We start from the raw sequence: 22,465 nt of genomic DNA, 5'->3' as shown, positions 1-22,465 counted from the left end.
ATCTTTTAAAAATCCATCTGAACAGGGTGATGGGCCATCTTGTCTGGACTGTGCTTTTGTCAGGAAAGGTGGGACCAGATGATCCATGAGGTCTCTGCCAACTTGGTATTCTGTCATTCTTTGATAACTCATGCCTTTTTATGGTAGGTTTTCCAGAGATGATGAGGTTGCTGTGTCTTTCCTCAGTCTAACCACAGTCCTGCATGGCCTATGCACAAGATGAATATCTGATATGTTACAGGAGAGACGGTTTAATAGGAAATTTAGGCAGCCTTTTAATAGGAAATACCAAGACACTTCAATGTACTTCTGAAATGGTGGAAAAGATCAGAGGAACAGCCTGGACACTCAGAATTAAAGTACGTACACCCGGCTGAGCCTTTGACTGCCTCCTCGCAGCTCTGGAGCCGCCAGCGCCACCTCACCCTTCAGGGAGCTGGAGCGGGGCGGGAAGCGGCGGCTCCACCCCGGCTGGGGGCGGTGGCGGGGCGTCGTCGTCGTCGGGACCGTCGGTTGGCGGTCGGCAGTGCGGCGGCCATGGCGGCGGCGAACGCGGTTCGCTGCGCGCTGTGGCGGGTCGGCCTGCGGCGCTGGTACCGCACCGAGCGGGGCGTCTATGGCTACAAACCGCGGAAAGCGGAGAGCGGGCGAGCGGCAGAGCCGCGCGGCGCTGGGGCGAGCGGCAAAGCAGGTCGGACACATTCACCTCCACAACACACTTCCCACAGGGGCTGCGCTGGGCTGAGGGGAGGGCGGCGGGGGCTGCCCCGGAGCGGAGGGGCTACTGGTCCCGCCGCGACTCGGGGGTAGGATGGGTCCCCGCCGCGGCGGCTCGGGCTCTGCTCGGCAGCCCCACACTCACCTCAGGACGGCGACGGCTACTGAGCACTGAGGGGGGACCCAAAGTCCGAGGGCGTTGAAACGTCGATCTGAGGCACTTTATGCTTTGTTCTCGTCGGCAGCCGTCGCCTCTGCCCGGGGCTCCTGGCTGTCTTTCACTCGCCCTACGTAGGGCAGAGCCTGCCCTCAGCTCTGCGGGAGCTGAGATCGCAAAGTTCTCCGCTTGGGTTTCCCCGAAAGCCCGCTGGTGTCTGGTACAGCTCCACGGGCCGCAGTGACTCTGAGCGCATCGACTGCTGGAGTTACTTCAGCGATGTGCTCTTCTAGAGTTTTACTGCTCGCTCTGCTGCTTGAACTAGCTAAGTGCAGATCAGTTTACTGTAGCAATAACTACGTGGCCTTTAGCTTGGTTTTATAGTGCAGAAAAATCATTTCAGGCAGAAAACTCTCGAGGTGTCATCTCGACATTAACACCTCTGGAGATTCCAGTAGGAATTGGTCCTGCCTCACAGAAGCAAGAGTGAAACTGGTTTGTTAGGTGCTGGACATGGAGTCCCATCCTGAAGTAGTAGTGTCCTTGATAAACACCGTTAATATATTTTTACAATACATGAGGCAGCAATGTGCCCTTGTGGTACATTAAAAAGAGTGTGGCCAGCAGGTTGAGGGAGATTCTGCTTCATGTCTACTGCCCTAAGGAGACTATATCTAGAGTATTGTGTCCAGTTCTGGGTTCTCCAGTTCAAGAGAGAGCAGGAACTACTGGAGAGAGTCCAACTGTGGGCTACAAAGGCGATGAGGGGACTGCAAGGCGAGACTGGGGCTGTTTAGCCTGGAGAAAAAACAACTGAGATGGGATCATCTCAATGCTTATCAATATCTGAAGGGCAAGTGTCAAGAGTATGGGACCAAATGCTTTTGGCTGTGCCCAGCAACAGGACAAGGGGCAATGAGCACAAATTAGAACACAGGAACACGGGGGAAAACATCTTTCCTTTGACACTGAGAGTGCACTGGAACAGACTGTCCAGAGAGTTTGTAGAATCTATTTAAAACCCACCTGGATGCATTCCTGTGCTACTTGCTCTAGGTGAACCTGCTTTAGCAGGGAGGTTGGACTAGATGATCTCCAGAGGTGTCCTCCAAACCCTACTATTCTATGATACTGTGATTTTTAGTATTGCTTTAAATGGCTTTCTTGGTGAGAGTGTTGTGGGAGATGTTAAGGCTATGCTCTTCTGTTGTGGAACCCCTTAGAGAAAAGGGCCTGTTTTAAACAGGCTGACTGTGTGAACATAACAGCTGCAGCTGCTGGCAATGGAAATATGAATGTCAGAGAAAAAACTTTGTGAAATAGTCCCAGAAATTGCATTGTTTTGGAAAATGTCATCACTGCAGCTTCATTAGGGCAACCCCCTCCCCCCCCATTAGAAATGCATTATAAACTGTTTCATGGAATTAATTCTTAGCAGATTGTGCTTGCAAATATATTGTACTGGTGTACAATTTATTGACTGTGGCATGTGCTCAATGACAGCAATGTCGTGTGCACGACCTTTCAGCTGGTCAGGTTCTGTTAATGTTGATCATTTTTTTACCTCAATACAAAATGCCTGCAGCAGCATGTTTCTGATGTCTGTTGGAAAACAAGTTCACATAGTTAATTTTTTAGTATGTCTGTCTCAGCTTGTGCACCTGCTGTTGCCTTGTGGCTCCAGCACACACAGACGTGTTTTGGGGTTGTAGGACCTGAAGTGTTGAGACTCTGTCTTCCTGTCATTCCAGCAAGGAGCAGAGAAGCATGTGGTATAACTTCATTTGTCTTGAGGTAATAAGACTTTGCGTGCTGGTACTTTGCCATTGTCAAGTTGGACATACCGCCTGTTGTGAAGAGATTTGAAACCTTTGGAAGATGGGACGGGTCTCTCATAAGGACTATAAAGATTTAGTGAGGGTACGCAGGAAGAAAATTAGGAGAGCCAAAGCACAGCTAGAGCTCAACCTAGCTACAGCTATTAAGGATAATAAAAAATGTTTTGATAAATTCATTAACAACAGAAGGAGGACTAGGGAAGATATCCATCCTTTATTGGATGAAGAGGGAAACATAGTGACTAAGGATTAGGAGAAGGCTGAGGTGCTCAATGCCTACTTTACCTCAGTCTTTACCACTGGAACTAGCTGTTCCCTGGACACCCAGCCTCATGAACTAGCTGACAGGGAAGAGAAGCAGAATGAGGTCATCACAATAAATGAAGAAGTGGTCAGTGATCTGCTGTGGTGCTTAGATGCACACAAGTCCATAGGGCTGGATGGGCTACACCCTAGGATGCTGAAGGAGTTGGAAGATGTGCTCGCCAAGCCACTTTCCTGAAGTCCTGGCTAACTGGGGAGGTCCCAATGGACTGGAGGGTAGCAAATGTAACACCCACCTACAAGAAAGGAAGAAAGAAGGTTCCAGGAAATTATAAACCTATCAGTCTGACCTTGCTACCAGTCAGCTGGGAGGTGATTGTCCTCTTGTACTCAGCTCTGGTGAGGCCACACTTCAAGTATTGTTTATTCATTATTATTCAGTTTTGGGCACCTCAATACAAGAGAGGTAGTGAGGTGCTGGAGCAAGTGCAGAGGAGGACAGCAAAGCTGGTGAAGGGCCTGGAGAATAAATCTTATGAAGAATGACTGAGCAAGCTGGGGCTGTTCAGTTTAAAAAGAAGAGGTTGAAGGGAGACCTCATAGCTCTCTACAACTACCTGAAAGGATGTTGTGTAGAGGCTGGTGTTGGTCTCTTCTCACAGGTAATTAATGATAGAACAAGAGGGAATGGCCTCAAGCTGTGACTGGGTGGGTTTAGACTGGACATTAGGAAAATTTTTTTTTTGCAGAAAGAGTGGTCAGGCACTGGAATGTGCTGCCCAGGGAGCTGGTTGAATCACCAACCCTGGATGTGTTTAAAGATTTAGATGTGGTGCTTGGAGATACGGTTTAGGGGTGAACTGCGTGGACTAGGGTTATCGGTTGGACATGGTTTTCCCAAGGCTCTTTTCCAAGCTGAATGTTTCTGTGATTCTGTAAAAATTAAGTAGCTTTGCATATGTTTATAGGAGTCTAAATATAAGGGAAGCCTTGGGAGAAATCTAGCATGCATTTGCTTGAAAATTAGATGAGTGAGGAGATTTAGGACTTAATGATGGGAGCTGTTGTGGGGTGATAAGGTAAAAACAAGTGCTTAGAAAAATGATCTGTCCAGACAGAACCTTGATGATTATCAATGGACAGAACACTACTGTGTTGGTGCTCAGAAGGGATTGAATGTGATGTTGACTTGCTGGAATGAGTCCAGAGAAGAGCAACAAAGTTGGTGAGGGGTTTGGAACACAAGCCCTATGAGGAGAGGCTGAGGGAGCTGGGGCTGCTTAGCCTGGAGAAGAGGAGACTCAGGGGTGACCTTATCACTCTCTACAACTACCTGAAGGGAGGTTGTAGACAGGCTGATGATGGTCTCTTCTCCCAGGCAGCCAGTACCAGAACAAGAGGACACAGTCTCAGGCTGTGCCAGGGGAGGTTCAGGTTGGATGTTAGGAAGAAGTTCTATACAGAAAGAGTGATTGCGCTATGGAATGGGCTGCCCGGGGAGGTGGTGGAGTCGCCGTCATTGAAGGTGTTCAGGAGGAGACTTGATGGGGTGCTGGGTGCCATGGGTTAGCTGTTTGGGTGGGTTGGATTAGTTGATGGGTTGGACATGATGATCTTGAAGGTCTCTTCCAACCTGGTTTGGTTTATTCTAATAAAGGTTTATTCATTTGTGTTACTGTTCTCTTTTCTTTTTGGTTTTAGTTGACCATGCTCTTGCTCGTTTAATAACTGCATATGCTGAACATGGCCATAAAGCAGCCAAAATAAACCCACTGTACTCTGGCCAAGCTGTTATGAACATGGTACCTGAAATCCAAGAGTTAGCTGAAGTTCTTCAAGGGCCTCTCATTACTACAGGTAAGTCTGAAGTCTTATCATAGCAGTTGTCTTCAGAAATGATTGAGTGGCTGTGTCTGCTGGGTAAGAGTCAAATACTGAGTGGCAGTTCAATCAGTAATGAACTGTTGGACAGAAAATTGTTTGCTTCAGCCTACTTTTATGTTTGTTGAGAAATCATCGTGTAATGGATGGCTGGTGACCTTCTAGGACCTTTGGAAACCACAACAATTTTTACTTATTCTTAAAACTACTGAGGTTATACATTAATTTCTCCTGTTGCTGTAACATTCTGATTTACCATAGTACTTAACACTTGTGAAGCTGCCAGGGCTCGAAGCCAGAAGTCAAGACTTGGCTTTTCTCAGATCTCTTGAACACTTGCTATGGCCTTTAACAAAGGAGGGTCTCTATCTGTGCTTTATTTTCTCCATCTGCCAAACAGATGCTTATTTACTTGTGATGCATCTGGGACTGGAACCACAAGATACTGAATGCTATGCTAAGTCACAAAAACAGTGACATTCATTCCACAAAGGCATTTTGAGCACCTTAAAAATAAGCCTGAGACTCTTGTATTAATAATACTGAATTGTGCTTAGAAAAATATTCCTGAGTTTTGTCTTTAAGTGAAGGAAACAAGACAAGACATGAAAATGTACTCTTAAAATATTAGCGTAATTGCAAGACAACAGTACAGGTCTTGTGTTTTCCTGTCTTTCCCCAAAGTGGCTAATAATATCTGTTTCCCACCAGGGCTTCTAAACATGGGAAAAGAGGAAGCTTCCCTAGAGGATGTGTTGGCTTACCTTGACCATATATACTGCGGGCATATTTCCATAGAAACAAGCCAGCTTCCAACTTTGGAGGAGAGAAAATGGTTCACTAAAAGATTCGAAGAGCTAAAACAAGAAGCATTTACACCTGAAGAGAAAAAACACTTGTGCAAACTGATGTTGGAGTCCCAGGTACCTTGTTCACTGTTGCTGGATTGTAATAGAGTTGTGGAGTCTGTCATGAGTTCTCTACTGTTCCAGATGTTATTCATGCAGCAAAAGAATAGTTGCTTATCCTGAAAGGCCTTCACACTGTGCAAGAGGAAAAAGTGCAAGGATTTACCTGAAAAAGTTGAATACACAAATCTCAGTGGAGACTGTTGCTGAATTTAATAGCAGCTGTTATTGAAACAAATAGCAAATAGCAAACCTTTAAATTTGGATTGACTACTTTGGAAATTATTTCTAGGAAAATATTTCCAGCCTGTTTCGAACTCTAAAGGCTTTTACAACTAAATAGAACATAGACTGTTTGTAATATCATAGTATCATAGTATCAGTCAAGGTTGGAAGGGACCACAAGGATCATCTAGTTCCAACCCCCCTGCCATGGGCAGGGACACCCCACACTAGATCAGCCTGGCCAGAGCCTCATCCAGCCTGGGCTTAAACACCTCCAGAGACGGGGCCTCAACCACCTCCCTGGACAACCCATTCCAGGGCTTCACCACTCTCATGGTGAAGAACCTCCTCCTCACATCCAGCCTGAATATATATCCTTGTAACATGTATTCTTTATCACCTTTTGTAACATATATTCTTTTGTCACCTGGCGACACAAATAATGACCCTACAGATCTACTCTTCAAAATGGAGATTCTCTTAGGCTAGTGATATGACAGTTTATATTAAATGTTACTGCTGGGAATGCTAGCTTGGGCAGAGCTCTATGAAATTTTGTGCTCTGTTGTAAATGTTTTGTGTTTCCCTTTCAGACTTAGGTTGATCTGTTTTGCTAGCTTCAAAATGTATCTTTCAAGGTTTTGGGAGAACAGGACAGATCTGGACTGTTTGCTGTATAGTATAGTTAACTTTGCTGGTTTTCAGGAAAGGAACCTTTGTACAATGCACTCTGTAAGGAAGTGAAAGATTTATGTACTTGCAAAATGTATAGAAAAAATGTATTCTAATGCATCTATACTGTGAAAAATTTTCTCTTCCCACCTTCACTGCTTTTCACCCCATGTTATCCAGAAGGACAGAAAGGTAGAAGAGCAGGATCTGTGAAGGTGTCCCTGTTTCCAGTTTTAAAAGTGGAAGAAGTGTTAAGTGTAATATTTACCAATGACCAAACAGAAGTATATAGCACATTTTGTACTTTTGCCTCTTTGGCAGTTAGAGGAATTTGACAGTCACACAGGAGGTTGAAATTGGGACTCTGATGTACCCCATTTTAATTTCAATATGACCAAAACTATACTAAAAGTGTTGAATTCAACCCTGACAGGCAAAAAAAAAGGTGCTTCTGTATGTGAATAGAAGGATGGCCAAGGGCTCAGATCCAGCTAACATGGATTTAGGAAGGGCAGATCCTGCCTCTCCAACCTGATCTCTTTCTATGATCAGATGACCTGTCTGGTGGATGTGGGGAGGCCTGTGGATGTGGTCTATCTGGACTTCAGCAAGGCCTTTGACACCGTCCCCCACAGCAAACTGCTGGCTAAGCTGTCAGCCCGTGGATTGGACCATTACACTCTGTGCTGGGTTAGGAAGTTGGTTCTCAGTTACAGACTTCATTTATGTTCAGTTGTCGGCTGCAAAACTCTACAGACACTTCAGTGCTTCCAAAACTTTGCGATTTATGAGAGCTATTTAGGAGTAGATGAAGTGCTTCTCTAGCACTTTGCATCATAGGGTAGTTTAGGTTTATAGTGTAGAAGAACACCATTCCTTGATTTCCAGGGCAAACTATCAAGGAATTTGCAAATTGCTCTGGTGCTGTATTTCTTGGTCTTGGACTGTGTGGGTGAAGGCTGAGCTGAGACTTTCAAGGTATAAACATAAATTGTATTTCAAGTTTATAAACAGAAGATTGCTGCTTAAAACAGCCTAATACTGAAGTTCTTCTGTTTTTAATAGGAGTTTGATCGCTTCTTAGCCACAAAGTTTGCCACAGTGAAGCGGTATGGTGGCGAAGGAGCAGAGAGCATGATGGGTTTCTTCCATGAGTTGTTCAAAATGTGTGCATACAGTGGTGTGACAGATATCATTCTTGGAATGCCTCATCGTGGAAGACTTAATCTTCTCACTGGTTTACTTCAGCTTCCACCTGAGGTGAGAGATTTACAATCTTTATGCGTGGTGTGAAATAAAATAAAAGTACCAAAGCTTGTCATACTGGAAATGCTGGAGCAATAAAAAAGTTACCTGTGTGAGTATATCTGCAGGAGACATGTAGAAGAACTCTAGTGAAGGGCTTCATGTGCTGTTATCATAAGCATCCTTGTAATTTCGGGAGTAGGAAAGCATACAGTTCAGTAAATATTCTTCTTTCAGTATGGCAATGAATTGGAAAGATTAACCAAATTTGTTTCCATGCAGCTCATGTTCCGTAAGATGCGTGGTTTGAGTGAGTTTCCAGAGAATTCAGCAGCCATTGGGGATGTTCTCTCCCACCTGACATCTTCTGTAGATCTTGACTTCGGTTCCCACAGGCCTGTGCACGTCACTTTGCTACCTAACCCCTCACACTTAGAAGCAGTCAATCCCGTGGCTGTGGGCAAGACTCGAGGAAGGCAACAGACTCTGCTTGATGGAGATTACTCCCCAGAGAGTTCTGCACAGCCTGGGGACAAAGTTATTTGCCTGCAGGTATTTTGCTTGTAATACCAAACTAATCTTTGTAGGACTTCCCGGACTAGCATGTGAAGAGAAGTGGTGTATGTAGAAAGAATCAACCAAAATTGAATTAATGTAGAATATCAAGAACTGGGATCCCCTTTATAGAGAAGAAGGCGGACAAGAAAGATTTCCAGGTGGCATATGTGATTTGGCATTTAAACAGTTCCAGTTCTAAGATTTCTGAAGAACTGATTGATACCCTTTATTTTTATAATACTCTGCTTTGAGAGCTATGTGTGGCTTTCCTCACAGCCCACTTTTGCATTTAAACTACTACTGCTAGCTGCCTTCTAAATTAAAAGAGCTATCAACAATGTTGCAAAATATGCAAGAGGATTTAGGATTTTGTTATTTTATCTTGGTACTGTTTAAGAATCTGCTGAAATCAGTTTTGCTCTTTGAACTGTCTTTTATAGCTGTAGAGGCAATCCTCAATAGTTCCTTGATAAATCTTTTCTTGTATTGTATTCAACTTGGAAACACAAATGAGTCAATCTCTTAAACATTTTAAAGCCAGGAGTAAAAGTACCTTGGGGCAGAACTATTCTCATCTGAAGTGTAAAAAACATGAAGAAGGCTACAGATAGAAGTGAAAACATGTTTCAGTTAAACAAATGTTTTGTGGATACTGAGAGAAAGCAAAAAGGAGAATATGAACTACTGAGAAAACAGGAGGCAAGTCCTTATTGCTCTCATTTTTTAAAAATGAGAACCCCAACTTTGGGGAATGCAAAGTCACCTACACACTGGTGTGTCAGTTTTAAGAGATTATTGGTGAATTCCAGTTACATCAGGCAGTCACACACAAGTCTTGGCTGCTATGACTTTGTGTGAGCAATAAAGCTATGTAAACTCTCAAACCATGAAAAGAGTGGTCTGAAAGGGAGAAGTGGATCCAGCTGAAGCTATCTGTTCTCCCAAGTAACTAGCAACAGGATGAGAGGAAAAGGCCTCAAGTTTGTTCAGAAGAGTTTTAGATTGGATATTAGAAGCAACTTCTTCACTGAAAGGGTGATCAGGCATTGGAACAGGCTGCCTGGGAAGGTGGTTGAGTCACCATCCCTGGAGGTATTTAAAAGCTGTGTAGATGTACTGCTGAGGGACATGGTTTAGTGGGGATCATGGTGTTGGGTTGATGGTTGGACTTGATTATCTTAGAGGTCTTTTGCAGCCTTACTGACTCTATGTTTCTAACTACTCAATTTAGAAGGTCTTGCTTAATGAGTTATGGTTTTGATTTTTCTGTTTCTCCAGTGCTTTCTAATGAGATTTTTTCCATCTTTTTCCCTAATGTAGGTTCATGGTGATGCTGCTTTCTCTGGGCAAGGGATTGTTCCTGAAACACTGACCCTTTCTAATCTACCACATTTCAGAGTTGGTGGGAGCATCCATTTAATTGTTAATAACCAGCTGGGCTATACCACTCCTCCAGAGCGAGGAAGATCATCTCTGTACTGCAGTGATATTGGTATGTATAGTTGAATCAGAAGGGAGGTTGCCTGTTGTGTCAGAAAGGATTTTCAACTCCTATGTGTATGTGCTATGGGCTTTTTATAGCAAGTTCCTACCAACTCTAGGGGTTAGATTAATATAGCACCATTTTCATGATAGAGTAGAAATGAAAATTACTATTGATTATTACCTGCCACTAGCAAAATTTCAGATGCTAAAAATATGCCCTCTCCCATCTGCTTTATGGCAAAGACTAAATAGCGAGGAAAAAATCTTGTCACATTTTTACAGGATATAATAAAATATTTGCAAGATTTAATGTGAAGTCTTTATTACTCATCTCATTTTTTCCATGTCATTGACAGCTTTTAAAAAGGTGTTGTGATGGAGTGTATAATAGATGTATTTGAAATCTGTCTTGTTAAATTTAATCACAGTCATTCCAGTGTGTTTTCTGAGCAAGGTTTATAAGTCAGATACTCCTTTATTTTTCTGGTTTGCTGTCAAGTGAGTTTGTTGAGCTTGTATTTGAAAGATGAGGCTCATGCCATTTCTATGCTTAAACTAGAAGTCTTTTGTTTTGGACTGTTCTTTCTTAGTGATAAACTGTATTACAATCAGCAAGATCAGAGATGTAGTAGTTAGTTCCATTGTGTGTGTTTCCTATAATTAAAAATCCACTAATACATGATTTCAAGACCACATCAAGTGTTTTTGTTTGTCTTATAGTTTCATCAAACTGAACAGGTAGATTTGTTCAATCTGATAAGGTAATAAGTTAGATAGACTATGTTATGTTTTCTTTCTTCTTACCTGCCTAGTAAGGCGGTGTGTGTGATCCATGCGAGCTTCAGGATTTTACTATAGAGAAAAAATTGGTGTGGGTTAGGAGTGGCTGAGTATCTTAATTTCCCAGAATTTGGGAGGATAAGGCACAGAAGAAGCAGCACTCTGTTGCTGGGAAGATTTGCACCCAAACTGTCATAGAGGAGACAGTGTTAAGATGTTTGAATTTTGCAGTGTTCTCTTTAATGAAGCGATCTTTCTTTCTGGAGAATAGAATCTTTCTTTCAGTGGATAGAATGACTACTGACAAAGGAGAAGATTATTTCTAGCCTGTAGAAGTTCATAGTAATGACAGATTAGGATAAGAAGGAAACAAAACTCAGGTTTTGTTTGAAAGAGAAGTGATCAAATAGTTCTTTCCTATTCCCTGCAGACTTCTATCCAGATTAATGAGATGCAGGAATTGTGTATAGAAAGTTCTCTGGGAATTTAGTGCTGCCAAGGAATTTGTGCTCAAACTTGTGACAAACACAACAGGTTGCCTTAATTTGTCTCAGGGAAGACTCCTACACCTTACCCCACCTCTCATCACAAAGAGCATCTTTTATAGATCTATTGTTGTTAAATACACTTCAGATGAGTCTGTAGTTTGCAGCAGAGTTGGTGCATCCTCCTTTCTTTGTAAGGGTTTGGATGTGATTATTGATGTTACGTTTTGAATCTCTGGGCAGGTAAAATTGTTGGATGTGCAGTTATCCACGTGAATGGGGATGATCCTGAAGAAGTTGTCCGTGCCACACGACTGGCTGTTGAGTACCAACGCCAGTTCCGCAGGGATGTGATAGTAGACTTGCTGTGCTACAGGCAGTGGGGCCACAATGAGCTTGATGAGCCGTTCTTCACCAACCCCACCATGTACAAAATCATCAGGTAATGGTACCTTTAACACCCCCTGATGGGGAAACCCAAAATGTACTTGTGTTTGTACCAACTCAGTATTGCCTGCTACTGTCATAAAGTCATAATGAAGATCCCATGCCTTACCAACAAGTCTTTATGTAAGTGCAGCCACACTGTCAGCAGGCCTTGACCTTAATGAAGGTAACTACTAATGCTGGTTCTTGAATATGCAGCTTGATGCCTCCTAGAGAACAATCTTGCACATAGACCTTGGATTTCACATTCATGATCAGTAGTAATAAGACTGCAAAGTTGTCTTCTGTGTGCCAATGGGAAGTGTAGATCATGTGGGAGAATGGGCAGGAAGCCACTGTGATATTTGTATTTTCTCTATCTGGTCCTACTGGTTCCAGCAAGGACTTAATTATTGTTTATGTATTCAGATTTTATCTTTATCCTCAAAGAAAAATGCACATCAAATTTACTGGCCAGTGAATTCTACCATTTTAGGTGAAGCCTTTATGGAATAGATGTCTTGGTTCTCAGCTAACATTGAAGTCCTACAGTTAATTTGTCTGAAGAAAATATGCATGATAGCACAAAATCAGTCTGACTAGGAGCGGGGTTTGACTTGCTTTAACCTGTACCTGCCAACTGCAAGCACTTTTTTAATTAAATACAAAAAAGACTGTAAAGCAGATATCCAAGAGAATTTTTGCTGTTCTGGAAATGCCAGGACAGTAAATAATACAAATTAATGTAATGCACCAGGACGTCATTTATTTTAGTTGCCCATGGTACCAACAGTAGTAAGATGAGATTTCCTTGTTCTACAGTGACACTTTTCAGGCTTAATGACTATGGGGTTCGATTCCCTCTCTGACAGATCCCGCAAGAGTATCCCAGACACATATGCAGAACACCTAATAGCTGCTGGACTCATGAGTGAGGCTGAAGTGTCTGAGATAAAGACAACATACTATTCTAAGTTGAATGACCGTCTTGCCAACATGACTTTGTATAGTCCACCTCCTACTAACCTGCAGGCTCACTGGAAAGGCTTCGTCGAGCCTTCTGCTAAAATCACCACTTGGGACACAGGTATGCCTGTACCACTTCTGCAGTTTATCGGAGTCAAGTCTGTAGAGGTGCCTGAAGAACTCCAGATGCACAGCCATCTTCTGAAGACCTATGCACAGGTCAGTAGAATGTAATGATGCTTCTAGTCTTACTGCACAAAGATGTGACCTGCTGCAGGAAGAACTCCAAACGCAGCAGGGCTGCCAGGTGAAGAACAATGTAGTATTCTCTAGGAAAGCAGCTTGTTCTTATTCAAGGCTAAGATTATGCCATTTTTATTTCAATTTTGAAGACAGACATGCCCCCTCCCCTAAATATGGCCATATAATTTTGTTATGTCAACAATATTCTGTTGCAATGAAGAAAAAAGCTTACAGAAAATACATTTTTTTTTACTTTTACAAATAATGGAAACTATTACGAAAAATTACTCTCATTTATGTACCTTATGATTATAATGAGTACCTTGTGAGAGAATGAATCAGGAACTTGATAACTGTGCACACAGTTTCTAAACCCAGCAGTGAATGTTTATATTTTATATAGAGAAACATAAGTACGCACATGTGGCCAAGTCTGACAGATTTTGATGGCTCATAAGTTTGTGTGTGATAACTGGACTGGTTTGGATTTGTGAACATTTCCCTTTGATGAATGATGACCATGTGCAGCTGTCTAGTTGGCAGCCCTATTGCCTTGAGTTGAATAGTTCAGAAGACTGGCGTTCTTGTCTTCCCAGCCCAAAGTAAGAACACCACTGCTGAGCATGATCATTTGTCTGGAGACTGAAATACTTACACCTAGTATCTTCCGTCACTCCTAACCAGATGAACCAGGAGTCTCTCAGGAGTATACTTTGTTCTCTGTCAAGATCTTTAGTATTTTGAGACTATGATCTAATTTGTCATTCCACAGTGTCTTGACTGGTGAGTGAACACAGGGGTTATCCATAGTTCTGTGGTCCTCAAGGAAATCTTCTTCAGGATGTGCTGAAACAAGACAATGTGTATTCCAAACCAACCTAAACTGGCTGCAGAAACAGAGCATTTCTCTGTCTAGTGTTCCATTTTTTCCTAGCTCTAATGCTGATCTGTGCCACAGATGCAAAAAGGCAAAATAGTAACATTTGCTTGTTGTTTATGTGTTTAGTCAAGAGTTAAAAAAATGGAGGAAGGAACAAAGCTGGACTGGGCAACAGCTGAAACTTTAGCTTTTGGTTCCCTGATGAGTCAAGGTAAGAAGATGGCAGATAACAGAGTATTTTTACTCTGATGTCAATAAAGTATAACATCAGGCTTAGATGTTTCTAAAGATTGAAATGATGTATAAATTGACAATTTGGTTTTGTGTTAGTAGCATGCAGAGAAGGTAAATAGGAATCCTGTATGCCACTACTATTTGTAGACTGAGTACTAGATGTCTTCAAGGAGTTGTTGCTCCTTCCCACTCCTCCAGAACATTTGTGCATGGAGCTAAGCACATAAGCAATGCAGCTGACATCAGTGGGGCCTCACAAATACTTAGTGTGTTTCATGCTACTATTTCTTTCCCCTCCTCTCTAGCATGAATTCAAATCTCCATTTACTTATGGTACAGAATGTATATCTTTTGCAGTGTGCCTTGGTAAATGGAACCGTTTACCACAAAATAACTCTTGGCTGCAAAGAGGAGAAAAGAGAAATGTCTGAACATTTCTGTGCTTGTGAGCTGGAGCTACTTCTGGTTAAGAATTCCATCAGATTTTATGTTGCTGATGAGGGGAAATCCAAAAAGAGACATAACAGGAGAAGTAACATTTTAGAATAGAGGAGCTGATGTCCTGCATGTTTTCTTTTCACACGAATTGCTGATCCAGTGTTTTGTTTATTGCTTGGCAAGGGTTTAATATCAGACTAAGTGGACAAGATGTTGGCAGAGGAACCTTTAGCCAGCGACATGCAATGTTGGTTTGCCAAGAGACAGATGATACCTACATTCCTCTGAATCATATGTCCCCAGACCAGAAGGGTTTCCTAGAGGTAGGTTCTCTGATCCACAAGACAACCTTCTTCAAACTGTGCTGAAACAGAACATACATTTTAAAGTTGCTGAGACATATTCTGGTACAGCACAGATACAGACATAAAAAACGTGACAAATTTAATAAGGGGGGGTTTGCTTTTCCTGGAGAGATTAGTTGCTATTCTTTTCCTGTCAGTGCCTTCATTTGAAAGCAAAAAATGAGGTGACCATCAGCTGCCTCTAGGAGTGCATGTCCTCAGTGTACCTAGCACTGATGTGTCTGGTTCCAAAGGTTCTTAACCCTGGGTTGTCATCTTCCTCACCCAACCCTCCCAATAATTTCCTTTTGTTAGGTGAGTAACAGTCCCTTGTCTGAAGAAGCTGTGCTTGGTTTTGAATATGGAATGAGTATTGAGAGCCCAAAGTTACTGCCAATTTGGGAAGCTCAATTTGGAGACTTTTTTAACGGAGCCCAGATTATATTTGACACTTTCATCTCTGGAGGTGAGTGTACAAGGAGCTAATACATTTAAAAATTAATCCTTTGTACTAGGCACATTTTTAGCAAATCCTTCATCTTTAAAAGGGTAACATGTTGAGAAAATAATTCTATTTTCTCAGTAAGTCTTGTGACTTTGCCTGACTTCTGTGGAGATTTTCTCTGAAGACTATCTGAAATGAAAGACATCCCACCCTTGGCAGAAGAGTCATTCCAAAAGGACACTTGATTATATTAATGACCTCTCTTCCTCTCCCCCCATTTATTTTACTGTTTGTGTAAATAGTTGATAGCTTTTAAGGCTGTATATTTCCTTCACGAGGTATCTGAAAAATTCCTGAAGCAGTGCAGAAAGAAAATAGTGATTATTTTAAACAAACAAGCCTACCACAATGCCTTAAAATCATCCTCTAAGTTTGCTGTTTTTTCAGTGCTCAGACACTGGCAAAAGACCTCTCTGAGCTGGAGCATGCTGAGAAAATGCTGAGATGGATTTCTAGAGTGGGATTCTTTGTATGCAAGTGTCCAGAGTTTTGGCATCTAGCCTCTGTTAGGCCTCTGTACTTCCTCTGTACTCACAAATGGAAATTCAGAGGCCCTCTTATCCCACCCTAATGGGACGACGGAGATTGGAATCAATACAGCTGATCAATATGATGGAGTATTGTTCCTTTATTGTTCCAGTGTTGCAGGCCTATGGTGCAGGCCTATGGTGCGAGTATAGCACAGTAAAGTAAAGCGTAGAAGAAGAAGGGACAGGAAAGGCAGAAGTGCTAGCAAGAGAACTTCTACAACTTATATAAACTCGCAAGAGAACTTCTACAACTTATATAAACTCAGCGTGCCTTGTTGGCATGGCTTCATTGGTTCCCTATGAGTGACCACACATCGCACTATTACAGATTATTTGTCCAACTACTAATGACACAATGAGGTTTGTTGATGCAGCTGCATGTCCTGTTGTCCCAAGATAACTGTCCGTGTTTATAGCTACCAGTGCCCTGTTTTAGTTACATGCTGCAGGCACAGCACTGTTTTGCTAAACTGCTAGCTGGCTCTGCACTCATGCTGAGCATGGCCTACCACCATGTCAGGCTCTAGGCCTACACTGCCAGGTTGCTCACACTGCTCGTCGCTGGCATTGCCACACCACCCCTCCTCAACACATAGTTCATGCTGAGATGAATTACCTTTAGGGCTTAACTGTAATCCCTTAAATAGTGCAGGAGGTTTGGTGGAGCCCAGGGGAACTAGTCTGTGGCTACTACTGCCATGTTAGCTAGAACTGCCTCAAGGGATGCTCCTGCACAGGACCAAATGACAAGGGACACAGAAAATATGCAATGAAGTCAGGTACTTTCTTATTGAAGAGAGTTACCTTTGAGCACCCCTATTAGTTAAGAGGACAATTCTGTTAGAGGATTCTTGCATACAATGGTGGTTTAGGGAAAGATTTGAAACCTTCACTGCTTCACATAGAAGCTTATGATTTGTAGAAGCCCAAAGTTATATGGTAGTGTCAGAAACTTCAGGTCATCTTGTGCATACTGTTGCATGTTGTGAATCTTGTGGCTAAATGCCAGTAGCAGGTTTTAGGGTTGTATTTAATGGTGTGGAAATCAACTAGGCTTTTTTTCCTGTGGAGTTCATGCAAAGTACTATGTTGTTTTTTTTTGGGGGGGGATGTGCTTTATGTCCTGTGGAAATTATTATTTTCTTCCTCCTTGTATGTTTTTAGGTGAGGCCAAATGGCTTTTGCAGAGTGGGATAGTAATTCTCCTTCCCCATGGCTATGATGGTGCAGGCCCAGAGCACTCATCCTGCCGGATGGAACGGTTCTTACAGGTATTCCACCACCCATCTCAGAGTCACATATCCTCCGTCACAGCACTGGAAATCAATGCTCTAGGAGTCTTGCCACAAAATGCCCCGTTCTTTATGTACATGCTAGTGACATCAGAAGCTGGATACATACCAGTATCATCCATCATGATGAGATAGGAATGGGCTGGGGTGAAATTAGAGGAAGAAAGGGGACTGTGATGAGAATGTGTTGATCTAGAAATGGTGAGGAAGGAGGTTTTGTTTGAATGCTGCCACAAGAGCTCTGATACAAGACTCTGACTGAACCCTGTAATAAATGCTTGCTGTTCTTCTTGCATCTCTGTCACCTGCCCAAGTGAGTGTCTGGGAACATGGAATTTCCTAATGTGAGATTTGCATGGTGTTTGCAGAGGCCCTGTGCTTTCTGCAGACAGCCCTAGTGGGATATGCTTCACTACTCCCTGCTGTTTTCTGGATGCTCCTCCTCAGCAACATCACTGTACCAGAGTGAGTCCAGTAGAAAGTCAAAACTGCTGAACTGCAAATAGCAGACCTCTAATAGAACATACCTGGAGGGCTGGCATCTGAAGCAGGCAGCCACCATCTTGTGCAAATCACCCACAGATCTGTCCACTAGGCACAAAGCACACAAATGGAATGCTGGACACTATGAAATACCAGGTAGTAAATATGTGGCACATTTTTACCAAAAAATGGATAAAAAAAAATCCATGAAAGGCCTTGCATCTGAGAAGTGGCTTAAGGAGGGGTTTGCAACACAGGTGCTGTCACTCCGATGGAATTATGACCTCTCTGCTCTTAGAAATGCAAACTGTCATGCCCTGCTTGCTGTGTGCTAGGAAGCAGTTCAGATACAATCTTAGCATTTCTTCTCTGAAGTTGTTCTTCCATTGCGGTGTCTGGATTGGTATATTCGCTCTTCTGTTCTTATTCTAGTCAGCTCATGTGCTTGGATTCTGTCTTGTATTTGGCTCACTGCTTGCTTCTTGACAAGGTGTTGCTGTGCTCCCCTTATACAGATGTGTGACAGCTCTGAAGAGGGAGTGGATGGGGACCAGGTCAACATGTCAGTTGTGCATCCCACCACCCCAGCACAGTATTTCCATTTACTCCGTCGGCAAATGGTCCGAAACTTCAGGAAACCACTCATTGTTGTTTCTCCCAAAGTGCTACTCAGACTACCCGTAAGCTGAAAAACTATCTTCTCCTTTTTCTTAGTTTTCCTCTCTCTCTTTTGGGGTCAGATCGATGGGGCTTTGTCTGTTTGGGGCAGGATAGGTTGAGGATTAAAGCTGGGTGCAGGTGAGGTAGATGTAGAGTTGATTCAGAGTCTGGTGGTCTTCTTGAGAATCTTACCATACCACCTTTCATTCATGTGAGTGGGAATGGGAGGAAGACGGAAGGTTGTGTCTTTTGTACTTAGAAAACTCTGTCCCTATCCATTCCTAACTGGCCCAAGCTAAAAGGCAGCAAGGTTTGGTAACTTCCAACTCTCCCCTGTGCAGGCTGCTGTATCAAGTTTTGAAGAAATGGCTCCAAGAACAACATTTAAGCCTGTCATTGGTGACTCCTCTGTAGATCCTAAAAGGTAACTCCTTTCTCAGATGAAGAGCTCAGAAAGGATGTCCTGTCCCTTTCTCCTACCTAAGGGCTCAAGTTTGAGTTAATATGAAAGAGATGACTTAAAGAGTAAGACATTGCTTTATGCTGGATAACTTAGAGTTTTACTTGTTTCTCTCCTTTTCATCTGTTTATTTGTTAGTAGTTATATCTCTTTGCATAATAGTAAAGTGTTCAGGCTTTCATCCTTTGTCCCCACAGGGAGGCTGTGACCATAGTTACTGATCTGTTGGGTGCTACTCTGTGTCATACCCATTAGCTCACAGTCACTAGGAGCAGCTGTTACCTGAATCATAGAATGGCTCTCACAGGTCATCTACTCCAACCTCCCTGCCATGGGCAAGAATGCCCCTCTGCTAGACTTGGCTGCCAAAGAGATGCAGAATTTTTTGTTCTGTTGTTGAAACACCTGAGCTGATGAAGTGAAGTTAGGGTAGTAATAAATGGTGTGTGTCTGTCTCAATCCCTTCAGATGTTTTAGAGAATCCTGTTCACAAGGGGCAGTTCTGTCCCATGTTTTTTTCCCTCCTAAGGTTCTTGTCTGGTCCTTGTCCCAGTATTACCAGAGTCTGACAGCATCCCTGATGTTTGCATCCTCATTCACAATTGAAAGGCTGGAAGCATTTTAGCATCTTGTGTTTTTTTAAATCAGATGGTGAGGCACAAGGGGTGAGGTTTATCTCTGCCGAGGTTTATCTCCAGTATGGTTAGGCAGCCAAGACCTCTCTGATTGCTGAAGGGTATTGCATATCTCCAGAAAGCAGTCTTTAGCAGGGAAGAGAACTGTCCTCTGGAGATACTTCTGTCCCTCTCTGGTGTATTCTCTACAGACCACACAGATGACTAGCTTCAACTAGGTGTTTAATTTTTAGATGATTAAGATGATTTTAGATGATGTAGATGATTTTAGATGAGAGACATTAATCCCATTGTAAGGTAACTTTCCCAGGATTACTGAAGAAGCAGGACCTCTGAGCTCTGCCACCTGATGGAGTGGAGTGGGAGAGAGGTGGGAGGGAGTGGAAGAGAGAAGAGAAAAGATGGTCTAGGGTAGCAATTTAACTTATCAAAGTTGTATTTAAAGTTTGGCTGGTTGTTTTTGTTTGAAGGCTGAAACTATTCTGTTCAGAGTTTCCTTAAAACACTGAATTTGGAAACATTTATTTTTTTCCCTTTAGTGTCACCCAGGTGGTTTTCTGTTCTGGTAAACATTACTATGCTTTGGTGAAGCAGAGAGAGACACTAGGAGAGAAACAGCATAATACAGCTATTCTGAGACTTGAAGAACTGTGTCCTTTCCCCTTGGAAGTTCTACAGCAAGAGCTGAGCAAATACAGCCATGTGAAAGGTCAGCCAGATTTCAACTTCTGTGTTTCTAGACTCTTTGAAATACTGAACCAGATCTGTTGCCTGCCTTTTAGGATGAAGACTTGTAGTGGCTTTTTCCTTTTTGCACTTCCCCCTGTACTTCTAGTGTTTCTAAGGTGGGATAATACAAATGTTTACTACTTCTGCTGAAAGAACTTGTCTCTTGGCCATTGTCAGCTTCCATAAAGCACTAGTGAAAGTCAGAGTGAACCATCTGGGGCATTTCCTGCATTAGTTTTTGCAGTCCAGTCTTTTAAACAGATAAATAGCAGTAGAAAAGCAGAATCTGCCCACTGTATACCCTAATGGTGGACATCCTTTTAGTTTGACTTCAGCAAGCTGTGGTTGCAAGGGAATTCAGCGTGGAAAGCCTTCATTTCAAAGTTAGTGCCAAAACAAAAAAGGTAGAGGTGCTACGAAAGTAAGAAAACCTTGTTTTTCTGGAGCTGCTGAGTGTGTTTGTGATGTACTCTTATTCTTCCTTTAGTCTTCATCTGGAGTCAGGAAGAACCACAGAACATGGGTCCATGGTCCTTTGTGTCACCACGGTTTGAAAAACAGCTGGGGGTTAAGGTAAGATGTCCCCATGGTGTTTTAGTTTTTAAAACTTAAAGTTTTAAGTTCTTCTTGAATGCAAAATTGTCTGGTGCTTCTACAAAATAACTAATCTTGATGCAATAACCAAATGTGTCTTCTAATTTAAGCTACTTACGTTCTTTGCAGCACTATGTAGTGTTGATGAGCAGACCTGGAGCTTTCTTTTATCTAGTGTTTGGTCAAAATAGACAGGATGATGAAAGATCCCAGATGGGAAACAACATGCTTAGAGTGAGTAGTTGGAGATTGCAAAGCTGTCATTCACTTTGGCAGATCATAGAATCACAGAATGGTTTGGGTTGGAAGGGACCTTAAAGATCATCTAGTTCCAACCTCCCTGCTATGGACATGGACCTGTCCTATTAGACCAGGTTTCTCAAAGATCATGCACTAAAATGTTCTTGGAGACATTGCCTTTGGGAGATGGAGGATGACTTCCTGCATTACTTCCAATTGGGAATACCCAGTATATGACAGCAGTTGTCACCATGGCATCAGAGGACCTCAAGATACAGTCCTGTGCTTGCACTTCATTAATCATTTCCTCCTGACTCAAATTTCAGCTCCGTCTTGTGAGTAGACCTCCTTTACCGGCTCCAGCAGTTGGCATTGGAACCTTACACCACCAGCAGCAGGAAGATGTTCTTACCAACACATTTACCTAAGTTTTCAATGGACAGACTTCTGCTGATAGCCATGTTTGGTGCCTCCTCCTGAGAAGAACAAAACCCAGACCCTTAAGACTCTTAGTTCTCCAAAATGGAAAAAAATATTTGGAACAAGTTCTGTAACGATGAAGCTATTTTTTCATGTAGGAGAACACCTGAAAATGAACACTGATGCCTGTTTACTCTAAATACTTCTTGTTCTCTTCTAGTATTTTCTACAAAACATATTTTAAGAGTGGAAAAAAAAATCCAGTTCATGGGGCAGATCAGTGAGGTGGCTATAAAGTACCTTGTAACATGTTACTTATCTGCACCTGACAGTTCTCTGGAGTTATGCATATGTGGGGACAGTTTCTCTCCACAGAAGTGTTAGTGCTGTTTGGTCCAATAAATGCTTCTCCATGCCTGGGAATGAGCCATTTCTATAACAGAGTGTTGTGGATTTTCTCTTCTCTTTTCCTATGTACCAGGAATGGATCTGTTGCAGCTACTGCTGCTCTTCTCAACGTAGTAGTTCTTAAAGCAAGATTCCTGGGGTGGCAGAATAGCTTCAGGATAGCTCCTGAAGGCTTCAGGCACCACTGTTTCTCTTGCCAGGAGGAGATGTGCTTTCACATCAAGCTTGCAGAGTGGAGGCCTGCTGCAGGGATTGTGCCATATTTTCAAACCGTATTTTATTGAGGCTAAACCAGTTTTTAGAGGCTAGCCTGAAGAGGGTCTTCTTTTCAGTGTCCTTCTGGTTTGTTAGTTTCTTTTTTTTTCCTTAATCCTAAGATTGTGTTCAGTCTTCTGCATTGGTTTAGTCTTCTGTGTTGACAAGGAATGTGCAGCTTCTCATCAATAAAGCCAAAGAGAAGTGTATTTAATAAACCATCTTTTCCAGTTGCAGGCTGCTGTTCTGTTTCACCAGTTCTCAAGCATGTGTTGAGACTTTACTTCCTTCAGTTGTCCTTAGTTCCACAATCTTGCTGGAAGAAAGCTGAAGTTGTGACCAAGTAAGAGCAACATCATCTTGGTTGGGTGGTCTATAACAGACTCCAACCAGGATGTCAGTTTTGTTAGCCCTCCCTCTGAGTTTAACTCACATGCACTCAGTCCTTTCATCCTCTACCTCGAGTTCTGTGGCATCAAGAGATTCCCTAATGTACAGGGCCACCCCT

General features: G+C 42.6%; 1 protein-coding gene across 1 annotated transcript; it reads left to right on the top strand.

Annotated features, from left to right (window-relative positions):
* The first annotated feature begins 510 nt into the window (after positions 1 to 510).
* DHTKD1 (dehydrogenase E1 and transketolase domain containing 1) lies at positions 511 to 22,193 on the top strand. Its single transcript, XM_068168440.1, has 17 exons — positions 511 to 691; positions 4,678 to 4,833; positions 5,569 to 5,780; positions 7,728 to 7,922; positions 8,190 to 8,459; positions 9,786 to 9,957; positions 11,459 to 11,657; positions 12,514 to 12,826; positions 13,857 to 13,941; positions 14,586 to 14,725; positions 15,062 to 15,212; positions 16,946 to 17,052; positions 18,072 to 18,236; positions 18,558 to 18,640; positions 19,851 to 20,020; positions 20,528 to 20,613; positions 21,201 to 22,193. The coding sequence occupies exons 1-17, from the start codon at positions 538 to 540 to the stop codon at positions 21,300 to 21,302; spliced, it is 2,760 nt and encodes a 919-aa protein (XP_068024541.1). The 5' UTR covers positions 511 to 537; the 3' UTR covers positions 21,303 to 22,193.
* The last annotated feature ends 272 nt before the right edge of the window (positions 22,194 to 22,465 follow it).

Source organism: Melanerpes formicivorus, unplaced genomic scaffold (assembly GCF_026170545.1).
Source record: "Melanerpes formicivorus ecotype bairdi unplaced genomic scaffold, bMelFor1.0.p_v2 SCAF_3, whole genome shotgun sequence".
Classification (NCBI taxonomy): Eukaryota; Metazoa; Chordata; class Aves; order Piciformes; family Picidae; genus Melanerpes; species Melanerpes formicivorus.
Note: the sequence above shows the minus strand (reverse complement) of the source record. Positions and strands in the feature narration are given on the sequence as shown.

Bases quoted from the DNA above. Each gene is read 5' to 3' on its own strand.
- DHTKD1 (XM_068168440.1), top strand. From the start codon at position 538: ATGGCGGCGGCGAACGCGGTTCGCTGCGCGCTGTGGCGGGTCGGCCTG. The intron at 12,827-13,856 runs GTCAGTAGAATG...TTATGTGTTTAG, and splicing joins TTCTGAAGACCTATGCACAG to TCAAGAGTTAAAAAAATGGA. The intron at 17,053-18,071 runs GTATTCCACCAC...CCCCTTATACAG, and splicing joins GGATGGAACGGTTCTTACAG to ATGTGTGACAGCTCTGAAGA.